At 46.3% G+C, this 15788-nt stretch overlaps 1 protein-coding gene across 1 annotated transcript; it reads left to right on the top strand.

Annotated features, from left to right (window-relative positions):
• The first annotated feature begins 1675 nt into the window (after window positions 1-1675).
• On the top strand, window positions 1676-15452 carry LOC115165961 (chloride channel protein 1). Its single transcript, XM_029719520.1, has 14 exons — window positions 1676-1802; window positions 2438-2522; window positions 3161-3316; window positions 3511-3580; window positions 3765-3875; window positions 5103-5316; window positions 5469-5602; window positions 5781-5935; window positions 6126-6207; window positions 6649-6728; window positions 7220-7264; window positions 7415-7519; window positions 7630-7716; window positions 14919-15452. Exons 1-14 carry the CDS (start codon window positions 1762-1764, stop codon window positions 15450-15452), a joined length of 1899 nt encoding a protein of 632 aa, XP_029575380.1. The 5' UTR covers window positions 1676-1761.
• Window positions 15453-15788: the final 336 nt, after the last annotated feature.

Raw genomic sequence — 15788 nt, 5'->3', positions numbered from 1 at the left:
GACTCCCTGTCCCCTGTCTGTCTGTTGTAGGATATCCTCTGGGTTCCTGGCTCTCTGTCCCCTGTCTGTCTGTTGTAGAATCTCCTGTGGGTTCCTGGCTCTCTGTCCCCTGTCTGTTGTAGAATCTCCTGTGGGTTCCTGGCTCTCTGTCCCCTGTCTGTCTGTTGTAGAATCTCCTGTGGGTTCCTGACTCTCTGTCCCCTGTCTGTCTGTTGTAGAATCTCCTGTAGGTTCCTGACTCCCTGTCCCCTGTCTGTCTGTTGTAGAATCTCCTGTGGGTTCCTGACTCCCTGTCCCCTGTCTGTTGTAGAATCTCCTGTGGGTTCCTGGCTCTCTGTCCCCTGTCTGTCTGTTGTAGAATCTCCTGTGGGTTCCTGACTCTCTGTCCCCTGTCTGTCTGTTGTAGAATCTCCTGTGGGTTCCTGGCTCTCTGTCTGTCTGTTGTAGAATCTCCTGTGGGTTCCTGACTCTCTGTCCCCTGTCTGTCTGTTGTAGAATCTCCTGTGGGTTCCTGACTCCCTGTCCCCTGTCTGTCTGTTGTAGAATCTCCTGTGGGTTCCTGGCTCTCTGTCCCCTGTCTGTCTGTTGTAGAATCTCCTGTGGGTTCCTGACTCCCTGTCCGTCTGTTGTAGAATCTCCTGTGGGTTCCTGACTCTCTGTCCCCTGTCTGTCTGTTGTAGAATCTCCTGTGGGTTTCTGACTCCCTGTTGTCTGTTGTAGAATCTCCTGTGGGTTCCTGACTCTCTGTCCCCTGTCTGTCTGTTGTAGAATCTCCTGTGGGTTCCTGACTCCCTGTCCCCTGTCTGTCTGTTGTAGAATCTCCTGTGGGTTCCTGACTCCCTGTCCCCGGTTTGTCTATTGTAGAATCTCCTGTGGGTTCCTGACTCCCTGTCCCCTGTCTGTCTGTTGTAGAATCTCCTGTGGGTTCCTGACTCCCTGTCCCCTGTCTGTCTGTTGTAGAGTCTCCTGTGGGTTCCTGACTCTCTGTCCCCTGTCTGTCTGTTGTAGAATCTCCTGTGGGTTCCTGACTCCCTGTCCCCTGTCTGTCTGTTGTAGAATCTCCTGTGGGTTCCTGACTCTCTGTCCCCTGTCTGTTGTAGAATCTCCTGTGGGTTCCTGACTCCCTGTCCCCTGTCTGTCTGTTGTAGAATCTCCTGTGGGTTCCTGACTCCCTGTCTGTCTGTTGTAGAATCTCCTGTGGGTTCCTGGCTCTCTGTCCCCTGTCTGTCTGTTGTAGAATCTCCTGTGGGTTCCTGACTCTGTCCCCTGTCTGTCTGTTGTAGAATCTCCTGTGAGTTCCTGGCTCTCTGTCCCCTGTCTGTCTGTTGTAGAATCTCCTGTGGGTTCCTGACTCCCTGTCTGTCTGTTGTAGAATCTCCTGTGGGTTCCTGACTCCCTGTCCCCTGTCTGTCTGTTGTAGAATCTCCTGTGGGTTCCTGACTCCCTGTCCCCTGTCTGTCTGTTGTATAATCTCCTGTGGGTTCTTGGCTCTCTGTCCCCTGTCTGTCTGTTGTAGAATCTCCTGTGGGTTCCTGACTCCCTGTCCCCTGTCTGTTGTAGAATCTCCTGTGGGTTCCTGACTCCCTGTCCCCTGTCTGTTGTAGAATCTCCTGTGGGTTCCTGACTCCCTGTCCCCTGTCTGTCTGTTGTAGAATCTCCTGTGGGTTCCTGACTCCCTGTCCCCTGTCTGTCTGTTGTAGAATCTCCTGTGGGTTCCTGGGGGCCTTCTTTGTCTACCTGAACAGACAGGTGGTTCTAGTGATGAGGAGACAGACGGCTCTCACACGCTTTCTGACCAAGCAGTGAGACATCACGCACTCACGCACTTGCATACATACACACACAGTACACACACACAGTACACACACACTGTTACACTCACTCAAATGTCTTCACAATTGTAATGCTTAGCAGACACTATTACCCAGATCCCTGACACTTTCCACATTCCATTCCAGATGAGGTTCATTTGGGTAGCCTCTTCTTACAAAGTAGTCTGTTACAGGACTTTGACCCAGACAAGCAGGGCTTAACAGCCAGCCATTCACTCAGTTAGAGACATTCACTTAGCCATTGACTCACCAGTCAAGGTACATTGAGCTCACACATTAGGAGAGACAGAGCAGTAGAGGTGTCCTGCCATGAACTCAACAGCCTGACAGCCAGACAATGAACTGGGATGAGATTCCTGACAATTTACATTATTACCCTAAAATGCTTCACATTTAAAAAATGGCATTGTGGTTTGTTATAATGGTTGAGTATCCCAGTTGTTTAATAATATTGTGTGTGTGTGTGTGTGTGTGTGTGTGTGTGTGTGTGTGTGTGTGTGTGTGTGTGTGTGTGTGTGTGTGTGTGTGTGTGTGTGTGTGTGTGTGTGTGTGCGCGCGTGTCTTTGTATTTATGCGTGTGTGTTTGCGTGATTGTGTGTGTTCAGTCGGTTAATCTACCCAGGTGCAGTGACGTTTGTCATCGCCACCCTGACCTTTCCTCCTGGATTCGGCCAGTTCATGGCTGGAGAGGTCAGAGAGCATTATTGAGCTTATAAGAGTTTATGTTCATGACTTATAGAATAACCTTTTATAATTCCATGTATTACCTACAGGCTGAAGTAAACAACCCTGTTAACTATAATGTTTTGTAGTGCGGTTTTAAGGTGATACGGATAAATAAATCTTTCAACACCACTGTATACCCACTCATGCAGAGATGTATAACCTATAACCACTGTCATAACCTAGAACCAGTGTGATTATTATTTGACCCTGCTGGTCATCTATGAACGTTTGAACATCTTGAAGAACGATCTAGTCTAAATGGCCATGAACTCTTTTAATCTCCACTGGCACAGCCAGAAGAGGACTGGCCACCCCTCAGAGCCTGGTTCCTCTCTAGGTTTCTTCCTATGTTCCTGCCTTTCTAGGGAGTTTTTCCTAGCCACCGTGCTTCTACATCTGCATTGCTTGCTCTTTGGGTTTTAGGCTGAGTTTCTGTATAAGCAATTTGTGACATCTGCTTTATAAATACATTTGATTGATTGATTGATTGTGATGACTGAGTGCAATTCACTCTCTACTACCTGTGACGAGGGTCATAAATTAATGATCTCTCTCTTTCTCTGTCTCGCTCTCTGTCTCTCACTCCCCCCCCCCCTGTTCAGCTGATGCCTAGAGAGTGTATTAACTCTCTGTTTGATAACTTCACCTGGACCAAACTGTCTGCCACCGCCCTTCCCCCCGGACTGGGGCGCTCCTCCGCATGGCTGCACCCCGACGTCAGCGTCTTCCTCATCCTCCTCCTCTTCTTCGTCATGAAGGTACGTCCTCCATCATGTAACAAAACACATGGCCTTTCTTCTCATATTATGCTGTGGTCCGGCTATTAAATCAAAATTAAAAGAGTTGCAACCTCGTTCTCAGGAAGTTTACCTTGTCATTGTTTCTCTATTAGATTCTATAAAGGATTTGTATTAGGTCTCTCTGTCATTCACATACCTTCTCAATGTTCTAGTTCTGGATGTCTGCTGTTTCCACGACGATGCCCATCCCGTCTGGAGCCTTCATGCCAGTGTTCATACTGGGTAAGAGGCTGAGATCAGACCTGGGAATCTAAACAAGATGTATCAGACATCAGGGTTAAAACATGCTTTAAACCTGTCCTAAAGCACAACTGAGTATTCTCTCTCCTCTCTCTCCCCTTTCTCTCTCCCCTCTCTCCCCTTTCTCTCTCCTCTCTCTCCCCTTTCTCTCTCCTCTCTCCCCCAGGGGCAGCATTTGGGCGTCTGGTAGGGGAGATCATGGCCACTCTCTTCCCAAACGGTATCCTGTTTGATGGGATAGTTTATCGCATCCTCCCCGGGGGCTATGCTGTCATTGGTGAGTCTCCTCTGAAGTCTCATCTTGCTTTGCTGCTGTTGTAGGGCAGCCCAGCCCCAGAAGGGACTCTTCTTATCAGCTGTATGCAAGAATTTGCTTTGTGTTGTCTTCGGAATTCAGCATTCTCTGTGTTGGTCTTGCCAACCCCCATTGTCACACCTCTGAGAGGTTACATCATGTAGGTCTGACATCTGATTGGAGGTTAACTTTACATTTACATTTTACATTTTACATTTACGTCATTTAGCAGACGCTCTTATCCAGAGCGACTTACAAATTGGTGCATTCACCTTATGATATCCAGTGGAACAACCACTTTACTTTACAGTAATACTATTGGTCAACATCTCAGGTTTTGAGTCCAAACAACTCAGATGTTTATTAAAGGTTCATTGTTCTTTTTCTTATTTGCTCCTGACCTGCTGTGGTGAGATACTTTCTTTCTTTCTTTCTCTCTGCACCCCATGAACTTTTGGGGCAGGGCCTTTCAGGCTGTGGTTTCTCTCTCTCTCTCTGACCATGCTCTGAATAATGCCTTGTAATGCTTGTTAATGCTTTGTAACTGAAGCTTGGATGCAGCACAGAAATAAAAATGTATGAAATTGTATGAAATGTATGCATTCACTACTGTAAGTCGCTCTGGATAAGAGCGTCTGCTAAATGACTAAAATGTAAATGTAAAATGTATGTGAATCCATTCATTTTACAAAGTAATTAAATACACTTCTATTTAGAATCCATTCTCAGACATTTCTTCATTGTCTATTACTGTAACTCAACCATAGTCTCTTGCATATTGTTAATTATCTTTATGGAGTAGGGTTTAATAGGCCAATTGCTTAGTCTTATTACGAGTCACATGTGATGTATTTATAATATATACATATCAAAATGACTGCCCACTATCCTGTCATACACAATGATGTCATTTAACACCATCTCTCCTTCCCTTTCTGCCTTGTCGTGACTCCTGATCTCTCCTTCCCTCCCTCTATACTTTCTCTTCCTCTCTCCTCCCCCTCCCTCTCTCCCTTCCTCTCTCCTTCCCATACCTCCCTCCCTTCCTCTTTCCTTCCCCTACCTCCCTCCCTTCCTCTCTCCTTTCCCTGCCTCTCTCCTTCCCCTCCCTCTCTCCCTTCCTCTCTCCTTCCCCTCCCTCTCTCCTTTCCCTACCTTCCTCCCTCTCTCCTTCCCCTCCCTTTCTCTCTCCTGCCCTCCTTATCCCAGGTGCCGCGGCCCTGACCGGGGCAGTGACCCACACGGTGTCCACGGCTGTGATCTGTTTTGAGCTGACAGGCCAGATCTCCCACATCCTGCCCATGATGGTGGCGGTGATCCTGGCCAACATGGTGGCCCAGGGCCTGCAGCCCTCCCTCTACGACTCCATCATCCAGGTCAAGAAACTGCCATACCTCCCCGAGCTCAGCCTTGGACACATCAGGTACTGGAACGGACGCCATTATGGCTCTAATAAGTGTTTATGCAGAGAACTGTGTGCCATTGTGGCTCAAACAGTTCTAGTGTGCATGCAACCTTGTGTGCTATTATGACTCAAGCAGGCACAGTTCACATATATCCTCTCTCCTCCCTCAGTAAGTACAACATCTTTGTGGAGGACATGATGGTGCGGAAGGTGAACTTCCTGTCCTCCCAGTCGACCTATCGGGAGCTGGGCTATCTGCTAGACTCCACCTCCCTCAAAACCATCCCTCTGGTCGACTCCAAAGGTGAGACATGTTCTAGAATGTTTGATACCATGCATCGTAGATGACACAAATCCATCCACTGAAATCCCTCTCTTGTCTCTCTCTCTTTCTTTCTCTCTCTTTCTCTATCTCTCTCTCTCTCTTTCTTTCTCTCTCACTCTACTCTCTTTCTCTCCCTGTTCCTCCCGTCTTTCCTCAGAGTCTATGATCCTATTGGGGTCTATCGAGAGGACAGAGCTGCAGGCCATCTCTGATTGGTGGCTTTCGGCTGAGAGGCGTGTCTTTGAGAGGGGTCAGGGGTCACCGGGCCAGGGCTGGGAGTCCTTCACTTTCGTAGACGAGGAGGGAGGAGAGGTGACAGGATGGAAGGATGGATGGATGGAATGATTAAACGATAGCATCATATTTTTTATACTTATTAAAGGAATAAATATCAGTATACTTATAATGCCTTTATAAACACATTTATAATGCATTATAATTATCCACAACATCATGTAATACTTGGTTATGAACTTGGTTAGCCCTTTTGTCTGTTCTCCAGACCTCTCCAGTACAAGATGAACAGACTAGGCCACTCCCATCCCCCAAACCACAGGAGTCCTCCACCAATCACACCGGCTCAGGTGACATGACACACACAAAATGTCATAGAATTGGGATGCACCCACTATTGCTATTTTGTTACTAGTGCATCCATGTTTGTATTTTTTTTTATTTAGGATCCCCATTAGCTGCTGCCAAGGCAAAAAAATATTACATGACATTACATTTCATAAGACTTTTCACAACACATTAAGTGTGTTCCCTTAGGCCACTACTCTACAACCAGATTCTGTATCTACAATAAGCAATCAATACAGCAGAATCAATATTAAACCTGCTGTTCTATCGATTGCTCATGGGGTTTGTTTACAACAATTAACCAGCACCTTCTGTAGAAAAGTGTTGGAGTGAGTGTTGGAGTGAGAATGTGTTGGAGTGAGTGTTGGAGTGAGAATGTGTTGGAGTGAGAATGTTAACCCAATGTACTCACTTCTAAATGTCTGTCCTGTCCTGTCTTTCAGAGAAGCGTTCCCTCCAGTCTGTGAGGGGAATATTTCAGCGCCTCTTCTCCTCTTCCTCAACCAGCCAGGCTGAAGCTCAGGTATCATTCCATATCAAGATAGAGATTGGCTGTAACCACTGATAGGGGGTCAGATATATTAGAAGATGTTTTTCATTCTCATAATGGTTGAGGTTTGGATTGGGGTTAGGGCAACCTGATCCTGGATATGTGCTAATCCCAACATCAACCTCAAGCTTTCCTCTGGTAGCTAATTTCCTCTGGTAGCTCAATGAGGAGCAATATCACATTCTGTCCAGTAGGGGACACACGCTCACGTCAATGGCATGACCTTGATATATTGTATGATGTGATATGTAATGAGCAGGTTAGTCATTCTGTGTGATGGAGAAATAGCACCACAAGGGGGCATCTGATCTGACACTTTGTAAACCTGGAGGGAGAAAATAAGAAAAATCTCTGAACCACCCCCCCTCTCCATCTCACACTCCTTATTTTCTTTCTTTCTCTCTCTCTCTTTCTTTCTCTCTCTTCCTCTCTCTCTCTCTCTCTCTCTTGCTTCCTCTCTCCAGGAATCCACCCCACCTCCACTCACTGACACCATGTCCTCAGAGGAGGTAATGTGTCTCACTGACCCTGATCAACCTTTAACCCCTAACCCCTATGTAGCTCTAAAAGGATTCCACAAATAGAATCAAACATCATCAATTAGTATTCCCTCTTTATATTGTCAATTGCCCTCTCTGCTCTCTGATTGGCTAATGCAGATCAAAGCCTGGGAAGAAGAAGAGTTGGATAAGCCAATCAGTATGGAGGAGATACGGATTGATCCCTCCCCCTTTCAGCTGGTGGAGAGAACCTCCCTACACAAGGTATCAACTGTAGCTAGCACCTTGTGCTCTTATGTAGCCACTTTAAGCCATTATAAACACTACATGCTGTAGGATATTGACAAATAGGCCTCCCCCTCTCTCTTTGACAGACCCACACTTTGTTCTCCTTGCTGGGTCTCAGTCATGCCTATGTTACCAGCATTGGGAAACTGGTGGGAGTCGTAGCACTGAAGGAGGTGAGATCACACATCACACAAGCTCTCTCTCTCTCTCTCTCCCTTTCTTTCTCTCTCTTTCTCTCTCTCTCTGGCTCTATGCCGAGTCTTCCTTTTCTGCAGTGTAGAAGCATCAGACACACAGCTTGTCCATTTGTTCTGCCTCTCTGTCATCGTTCTCTGATGATGATGTCACAGTAATTACATTGCCAAGATTAGCAAACTGAGGCATGCCATGCCAACAGCAAACTCTGAACCTACACATCCATGCATAATTGACCAAATTATGAAAGACAAGCATTGTGATTTTTAATTCCATAAAGTGAGTGTGGAAGAGGTGAAAACATTATTGTTGTCTATCAACAATGACAAACCACCTGGGACTGACAACTTGGATGGAAAATTACTGAGGATGAAATCGGACTACATTGCCACTCCTATTTGCCATCTCTTTAAACTGAGCCTACAGGAAAGCATGCGTCCTCAGGCCTGGAGGGAAGTAAAAGTCATTCCACTACCCAAGAATAGCAAAGCACCCTTTACTGGTTCAGACAGCCGACCAATCAGCCTGCTACCAACCCTTACTAAATGTTTGAAAAACATTTTTGACCAGAGACAATGCTATTTCACAGTAGACAATTGACTTTCAGCACGCTTATAGAGAAGGGCACTCAACATGTACGGCACTCACACAAATGACTAATGATTGGCTGAGAGAAATTGATACTAAAAAGATTGTGGGAGCGGTTTGGTTAGTCTTCAGTGCAGCTTTTAACATTATTGATCATAATGTTCTGCTGAAAACAACGTATGTGTTATGGCTTTACATCCCCTGCTACAGAGGCAAGAAAAAGTATGTGAACCCTTTGGAAATACCTGGATTTCTGCATAAATTGGTCATAAAATCTGAGGTCACAACAATAGACAAACACAGTCTGCCTAAACTAGTAACACACAAACATAAGTCGCTCTGGATAAGAGCGTCTGCTAAATGACTTAAATGTAATGTAAATGTAATTATATGTTTTCATGTCTTTATTGAACACACTGTGTAAACATTCACAGTGCAGGGTGGAAAAGGTATGTGAACCCTTGGATTTAATAACTGGTTGACCCTCCTTTGGCAGCAATAACCTCATAACTGGGCCACTCCAGAAGGTGTATTTTCTTCTGTTGTTGATTTAAAATCAAATCAAAGTTTCTTGATCTCATACACATGGTTAGCAGATGTTAATGCGAGTGTAGCGAAATGCTTGTGCTTCTAGTTCCGACCATGCAGTAATATCTAACAAGTAATCTAACAATTTCACAACAACTACCTTATACACACAAGTGTAAAGGAATGAATAGAATATGAACATATAAATATATGGATGAGCGATGGCCCGAACGGCGTAGGCAAGATGTAATAGATGGTATAGCGTACAGTATATACATATGAGATGAGTATGTAGGGTATGTAAACATTATATAAAGTGGCATTGTTTAAAGTGACTAGTGATACATTTATTACATCCAATTTTTAATTATTAAGTGGCTAGAGATTTGAGTCAGTATGTTGGCAGCAGCCACTCAATGTTAGTGATGGCTGTTTAACAGTCTGATGGCCTTGAGATAGAAGCTGTTTTTCAGTCTCTCGGTCCCTGCTTTGATGCGCCTGTACTGACCTCACCTTCTGGATGATAGCGGGGTGAACAGGCAGTGGCTCGGGTGGTTGTTGTCCTTGATGATCTTTTTGGCCTTCCTCTGACATCGGGTGGTGTAGGTGTCGGTGTCCTGGAGGGCAGGTAGTTTTCATTTGTTCAGACCTCACTACACTCTGGAGAGCCTTGCGGTTGTGGGCGGAGCAGTTGCCGTACCAGGCGGTGATACAGCCCGACAGGATGCTCTCGATTGTGCATCTGTAAAGGTTTGTGAGTATTTTTGGTGACAAGCCAAATTTCTTCAGCCTCCTGAGGTTGAAGAGGCGCTGTTGGGCCTTCTTCACCACACTGTCTGTGTGGGTGGACCATTTCAGTTTGTCCGTGATGTGTACGCCGAGGAACTTAAAACTTTCCACCTTCTCTACTACTGTCCCGTCGATGTGGCTAGGGGGGTGCTCCCTCTGCTGTTTCCTGAAGTCCACGATCATCTCCTTTGTTTTGTTGACATTGAGTGTGAAGTTATTTTCCTGACACCACACTCCGCGGGCCCTCACCTCCTCCCTGTAGGCCGTCTCGTCGTTGTTGGTAATCAAGCCTACCACTGTAGTGTCGTCTGCAAACTTGATGATTGAGTTGGAGGCGTGCATGGTCACGCAGTCATGAGTGAACAGGGAGTACAGGAGAGGGCTGAGAACGCACCCTTGTGGGGCCCCAGTGTTGAGGATCAGCGGGGTGGAGACGTTGTTTCCTACCCTCACCACCTGGGGGCGGCCTGTCAGAATCTCCAGGACCCAGTTGCACAGAGCGGGGTCGAGACCCAGGGTCTCGAGCTTAATGACGAGATTGGAGGGTACTATGGTGTTAAATGCTGCGCTGTAGTCGATGAACAGCATTCATACATAAGTATTCTTCTTGTCCAGATGGGTTAGGGCAGTGTGCAGTGTGATTGCGATTGCGTCGTCTGTGGACCTATTGGGGCGGTAAGCAAATTGGAGTGGGTCTAGGGTGTCAGGTAGGGTGGAGGTGATATGATCCTTGACTAGTCTCTCAAAGCACTTCATGATGACGGAAGTGAGTGCTATGGGGCGATAGTTGTTTAGCTCAGTTACCTTTGCTTTCTTGGGAACAGGAACAATGGTGGCCCTCTTGAAGCATGTGGGGACAGCAGACTGGGATAGGGATTGATTGAATATGTCCGTAAACACACCAGCCAGCTGGTCTGCGCATGCTCTGAGGACGCGGCTATGGATGCCGTCTGAGCCGGCAGCCTTGCGAGGGTTAACACGTTTAAATGTTTTACTCATGTTGGCTGCGGTGAAAGAGAGCCCGCAGGTTTTGGTAGCGGGCCATGTCGGTGGCACTGTATTGTCCTCAAAGCGAGCAAAGAAGCTGTTTAGTTTGTCTGGGAGCAAGACATTGGGGTCCGCGATGGGGCTGGTTTTCTTTTTGTAGTCCGTGATTGACTGTAGGCCCTGCCACATACCTCTCGTGTCTGTGCCGTTGAATTGCGACTCTATTTTGTCTCTATACTGACGCTTAGCTTGTTTGATTGCCTTGTGGAGGGAATAGCTACACTGTTTGTTTTCTGTCATGTTTCCGGTCGCCTTGCCCTGATTAAAAGCAGTGGTTTGCGCTTTCAGTTTTGCGTGAATGCTGCCATCAATCCACGGTTTCTGGTTGGGGAAGGTTTTAATAGTCGCCATGGGCACAACATCACCGATGCACTTGCTAATAAACTCACTCACCGAATCAGCGTATACATCAATGTTGTTGTTCGCTGCTATCCGAAACATATCCCAGTCCACATGATCGAAGCAATCTTGAAGCGTGGAATCAGATTGGTCGGACCAGCGTTGAACAGACCTGAGCACGGGCATTTCCTGTTTTAGTTTCTGTCTATAGGCTGGGAGGAACAAAATGGAGTCGTGGTCAGATTTGCCGAAAGGAGGGCGAGGGAGGGCTCTGTATGCGTCGTGGAAGTTAGAGTAACAATTATCCAGGATTTTGCCAGCTCGGGTTGCGCATTCAATATGCTGATAAAATTTATGGAGCGTTGTTTTCAGATTAGCCTTGTTAAAATTCCCAGCTACAATAAATGCAGCCTCGGTATATGTAGTTTCTAGTTTACATAGAGTCCAATGAAGTTCTTTCAGGGCCATCGATGTGTCTGCTTGGGGGGGATGTACACGACTGTGATTATAATTGAAGAGAATTCTCTTGGTAGATAATGCGGTTGGCATTTGATTGTAAGGAATTCTAGGTCAGGTGAACAAAAGGGCTTGAGTTCCTGTATGTTGTTATGATCACACCACGACTCGTTAATCATAAGGCATACACCCCCACCCTTCTTCTTACCAGAGAGATGTTTGTTTCTGTCTGCGTGATGCGTGAAGAAACCAGGTGGCTGTATCGACTCTGATAACGTATCCCGTGTGAGCCATGTTTCCGTGAAGCAGAGAATGTTGCAATCTCTGATGTCTCTCTGGAAGGCAACCCTTGCTCGGATTTCGTCTACCTTGTTGTCAAGAGACTGGACATTGGCAAGTAGTATACTCGGGAGCGGTGGGCGATGTGTCCGTCTACGGAGCCTGATCAGAAGACCGCTCCGTCTGCCCCTTCTGTAGCGCCGTTGTTTTGGGTCGCCTGCTGGGATCCGATCCATTGTCCTGGATTGTGGACCAAACAGAGGATCCGCTTCGGGAAAATCGTATTCCTGGTCATAATGTTGGTAAGTTAACGTTGCTCTTATATCCAATAGTTCCTCCTGGCCGTATGTAATAAGACTTAAGATTTCCTGGGGTGACAGTGTAAGAAATAATACATAAAAAAACAAAATACTGCATTGTTTCCTAAGAACGCGAAGCGAGGCGGCCATCTCTGTTGGCGCCGGATGTTTACTTCTGTGTTTTGGGTCGTTGTCCTGTTGCATCACCCAACTTCTGTGAGCTTCAATTGGCGGACAGATAGCCTAACATTCTCCTGCGAAATGTCTTGATAAACTTGGAAATTCATTTTTTCATCGATGATAGCAAGCTGTCCAGGCCCTTGGGCAGCAAAGCAGCCCCAAACGATGATGCTCCCTCCACCATACTTTACAGTTGGAATGAGATTTTGATGTTGGTGTGCTGTGCTTTTTTCTCTCCACACATAGTCTTGTGTGTTCCTTCCAAACACCTCAACTGTAATTTCATCTGTCCACAGAATATTTTGGAACATCCAGGTGCACTTTGGCAAACTTCAGACTTGCAGCAATGTTTTTTTTTTTTACAGTAGTGGCTTCTTCCATGGTGTCCTCCCATGAACATCATTCTTGTTTAGTGTTTTACGTATTGTAGACTCGTAAACAGAGATGTTAGCATGTTCCAGAGGTTTCTGTAAGTCTTTAGCTGACACTCTAGGATTCTCATTGAGCATTCTGCGCTGTGCTCTTGTAGTCACCTTTGCAGGACGGCCACTCCTAGGGAGAGTAGCAACAGTGCTGAACTTTCTCAATTTATAGACAGTTTGTCTTACAGTGGACTGATGAACATCAAGGCTTTTAGAGATACTTTTGTAACCGTTTACAGCTTTATGCAAGTCAACAATTCTTAATCTTAGGTCTTCTGAGAACTCTTTTGTTCAAGGCATGGTTCATATCAGGCAATGCTTCTTGTGAATAGCAAACTCAAATTTTGTGAGTGTTTTTATAGGGCAAGGCAGCTCTAACCAACATCTCCAATCTCGTCTCATTGATTGGACTCCAGCTTAGCTGACTCCTGACTCCAATTAGCTTTTGGAGAAGTCATTAGCCTATTTTTTATACTGAATGTTATCAGATCTTCAACCAAAACCTAATATTAGATCAAGGGAACCTGTTACAAATAACCAAAAAATTAATACTTCTTATTATGCCTGGTGAAAACCAAAAGCTGCATTCCACAGTAAGAACCTCATACCAATTTTCAAGCATGGTAGTGGTAGTGTGAAGCGCAGCTGGGTCATGCTGAAGCTCAGCTGGGTCATGCAGCAAGACAATGATCCAAAACACACAATCAAGTCTACATGACAATGGCTGAAAAGCAACACATTTTCTTTTCAATATTAAAGTCACCAAAAATTTGAATATTATCTGCGATGACTACAAGGTCCGATAGGAATTCAGGGAACTCAGTGAGGAACGCTCCATATGGCCCAGGAGGCCTGTAAACAGTAGCTATAAAAAGTGATTGAGTAGGCTGCATAGATTTCATGACTAGAAGCTCAAAAGACGAAAACGTCGTTGTTGTTTTTTTGGGGGTAAATTTAAATTTGCTATCATAAATGTTAGCAACACCTCCGCCTTTGCGGGATGCGCGGGGGATATGGTCACTAGTGTAACCAGGGGGTGAGGCCTCATTTAACACAGTAAATTCATCAGGCTTAAGCCATGTTTCAGTCAGGCCAATCACATCAAGATTATGATCAGTGATTAGTTCATTGACTATAACTGCCTTTGAAGTGAGGGATCTAACATTAAGTAGTCCTATTTTGAGATGTGAGGTATCACAATCTCTTTCAATAATGGCAGGAATGGAGGAGGTCTTTATACTAGTGAGATTGCTAAAGCGTACACCGCCATCTTTAATTTTGCCCAACCTAGATCGAGGCACAGACACGGGCTCAATGGGGATAGCTGAGCTGACTACACTGACTGTGCTAGTGGCAGACTCCACTAAGCTGGCAGGCTGGCTAACAGCCTGCTGCCTGGCCTGCATCCTATTTCATTGGGGAGCTAGAGGAGTTAGAGCCCTGTCTATGTTCGTAGATAAGATGAGAGCACCCCTCCAGCTAGGATGGAGTCCGTCACTCCTCAACAGGCCCGGCTTGGCCCTGTTTGTGGGTGAGTCCCAGAAAGAGGGCCAATTATCTACAAATTCTATCTTTTGGGAGGGGCAGAAAACAGTTTTCAACCAGCGATTGAGTTGTGAGACTCTGCTGTAGAGCTCATCACTCCCCATAACTGGGAGGGGGCCAGAGACAATGAATCGATGCCGACACATCTTTCTAGCTGATTTACACGCTGAAGCTATGTTGCGCTTGGTGACCTCTGACTGTTTCATCCTAACATCGTTGGTGCCGACGTGGATAACAATATCTCTATACTCTCTACACTCGCCAGTTTTAGCTTTAGCCAGCACCGTCTTTAGATTAGCCTTAACGTCGGTAGCCCTGCCCCCTGGTAAACAGTGTATGATCGCTGGATGATTAGTTTTTAGTCTAATACTGTGGGTAATGGAGTCGCCAATGACTAGGGTTTCAATTTGTCAGAGCTAACACTATTACACCATCAACGGTGTTCGTCTCTGACTTGTCACAGTAAACCTGTATTAACATGCTTTGCTTGTGTTATGACATGCTATGTTAACCACTTCTATTCCCTCTTTCTCTTTCCCTTCCTCTCTCACCCTCCATCTCAATCTCTATTTCTCTCCCTTCTTTCTTTATCTCTCTCTCTCCCCTTCTCCCTTCTCTCCCCCTCCCTTTTCTCTTCTCCCCCTCTATATTTATCTCTCCCCTTTAATCTCTCCCTCTCTATCTCTCCCTCTCTCTTACCTCTCACAGTTGCAGAAGGCCATCGAGGGCTCCACCCGTAGTGGGGTAAGATTGCGCCCCCCTCTGGCCAGTTTCAGAGATGCCAACCGTAAAGCCAAGAAGCACGTGGCTCCCTCCTCCACCCCTTCCTCCCCCACCAGGGAGGAGGGGAAGAGGGAGGGAGGGGGTAGTAGGAAGGAGGGGAGCGAGGGGTTTAGGTGGGAGGTTAAGGAAGAAAAGGGGGAGGGTGATGGAGGAAAGAGGGAGGGAGAGGTAGTAAGGTGGAAGGATGTGGTGGTTGGGACAGAGGGAGAGGGGGACATGGATGAGGCTAAGGAGGAACCCAGGGGGAACACAGGAGGAGCAGGTGGCTCCAGTGCAGGTACAGAGTGTGATACCTCCACCCCCAACAGCCGAGGGACAGACTGTCCCCCTCAAGAGCCTTCCTCCCCCACCTCACCACCCTCCTCCTCCTCCACTCGTATCTTCATTGTGTCATCCCTTCCTACCGTACCGGAGACGGATGGAGAGAGGGAGAGCGAAGATTCTGAAGAGCCGATTTAGATGGCGACTGAGGGAATTCTGTGGATTCTGTTTCTTAAATGAAGACTTTCTCCTCTCTGGCCTCACTCCACTTACCTCATTCAGTGAGCGTTTCAAGGAGAGCGTAACAAGGAGCATCCTGGGTATTGGAGTTCTGTACAGGCTCATTCGAGGCTCTGCAGATGTTCAGCTTACAGAGAGCAGGAAGAACCGGTGCACACAGTGCTTCTGGGACTTGTAGTTCTGGAATTTTTGTTAGCTTATAATACTTTTTGTAAGATGATAGTCTCTTTCCTGATCTCAGCAGTTGTTGAAGGATTTTTTTCTACTCAAGACAAACTTCTTTTTCACTATTTC

The sequence above is a fragment of the Salmo trutta genome, chromosome 3 (genome assembly GCF_901001165.1).
Source record: "Salmo trutta chromosome 3, fSalTru1.1, whole genome shotgun sequence".
NCBI lineage: Eukaryota > Metazoa > Chordata > Actinopteri > Salmoniformes > Salmonidae > Salmo > Salmo trutta.
The sequence above is the reverse complement of the archived record's forward strand: the minus strand, read 5'-3'. Positions and strand labels throughout refer to the sequence as shown.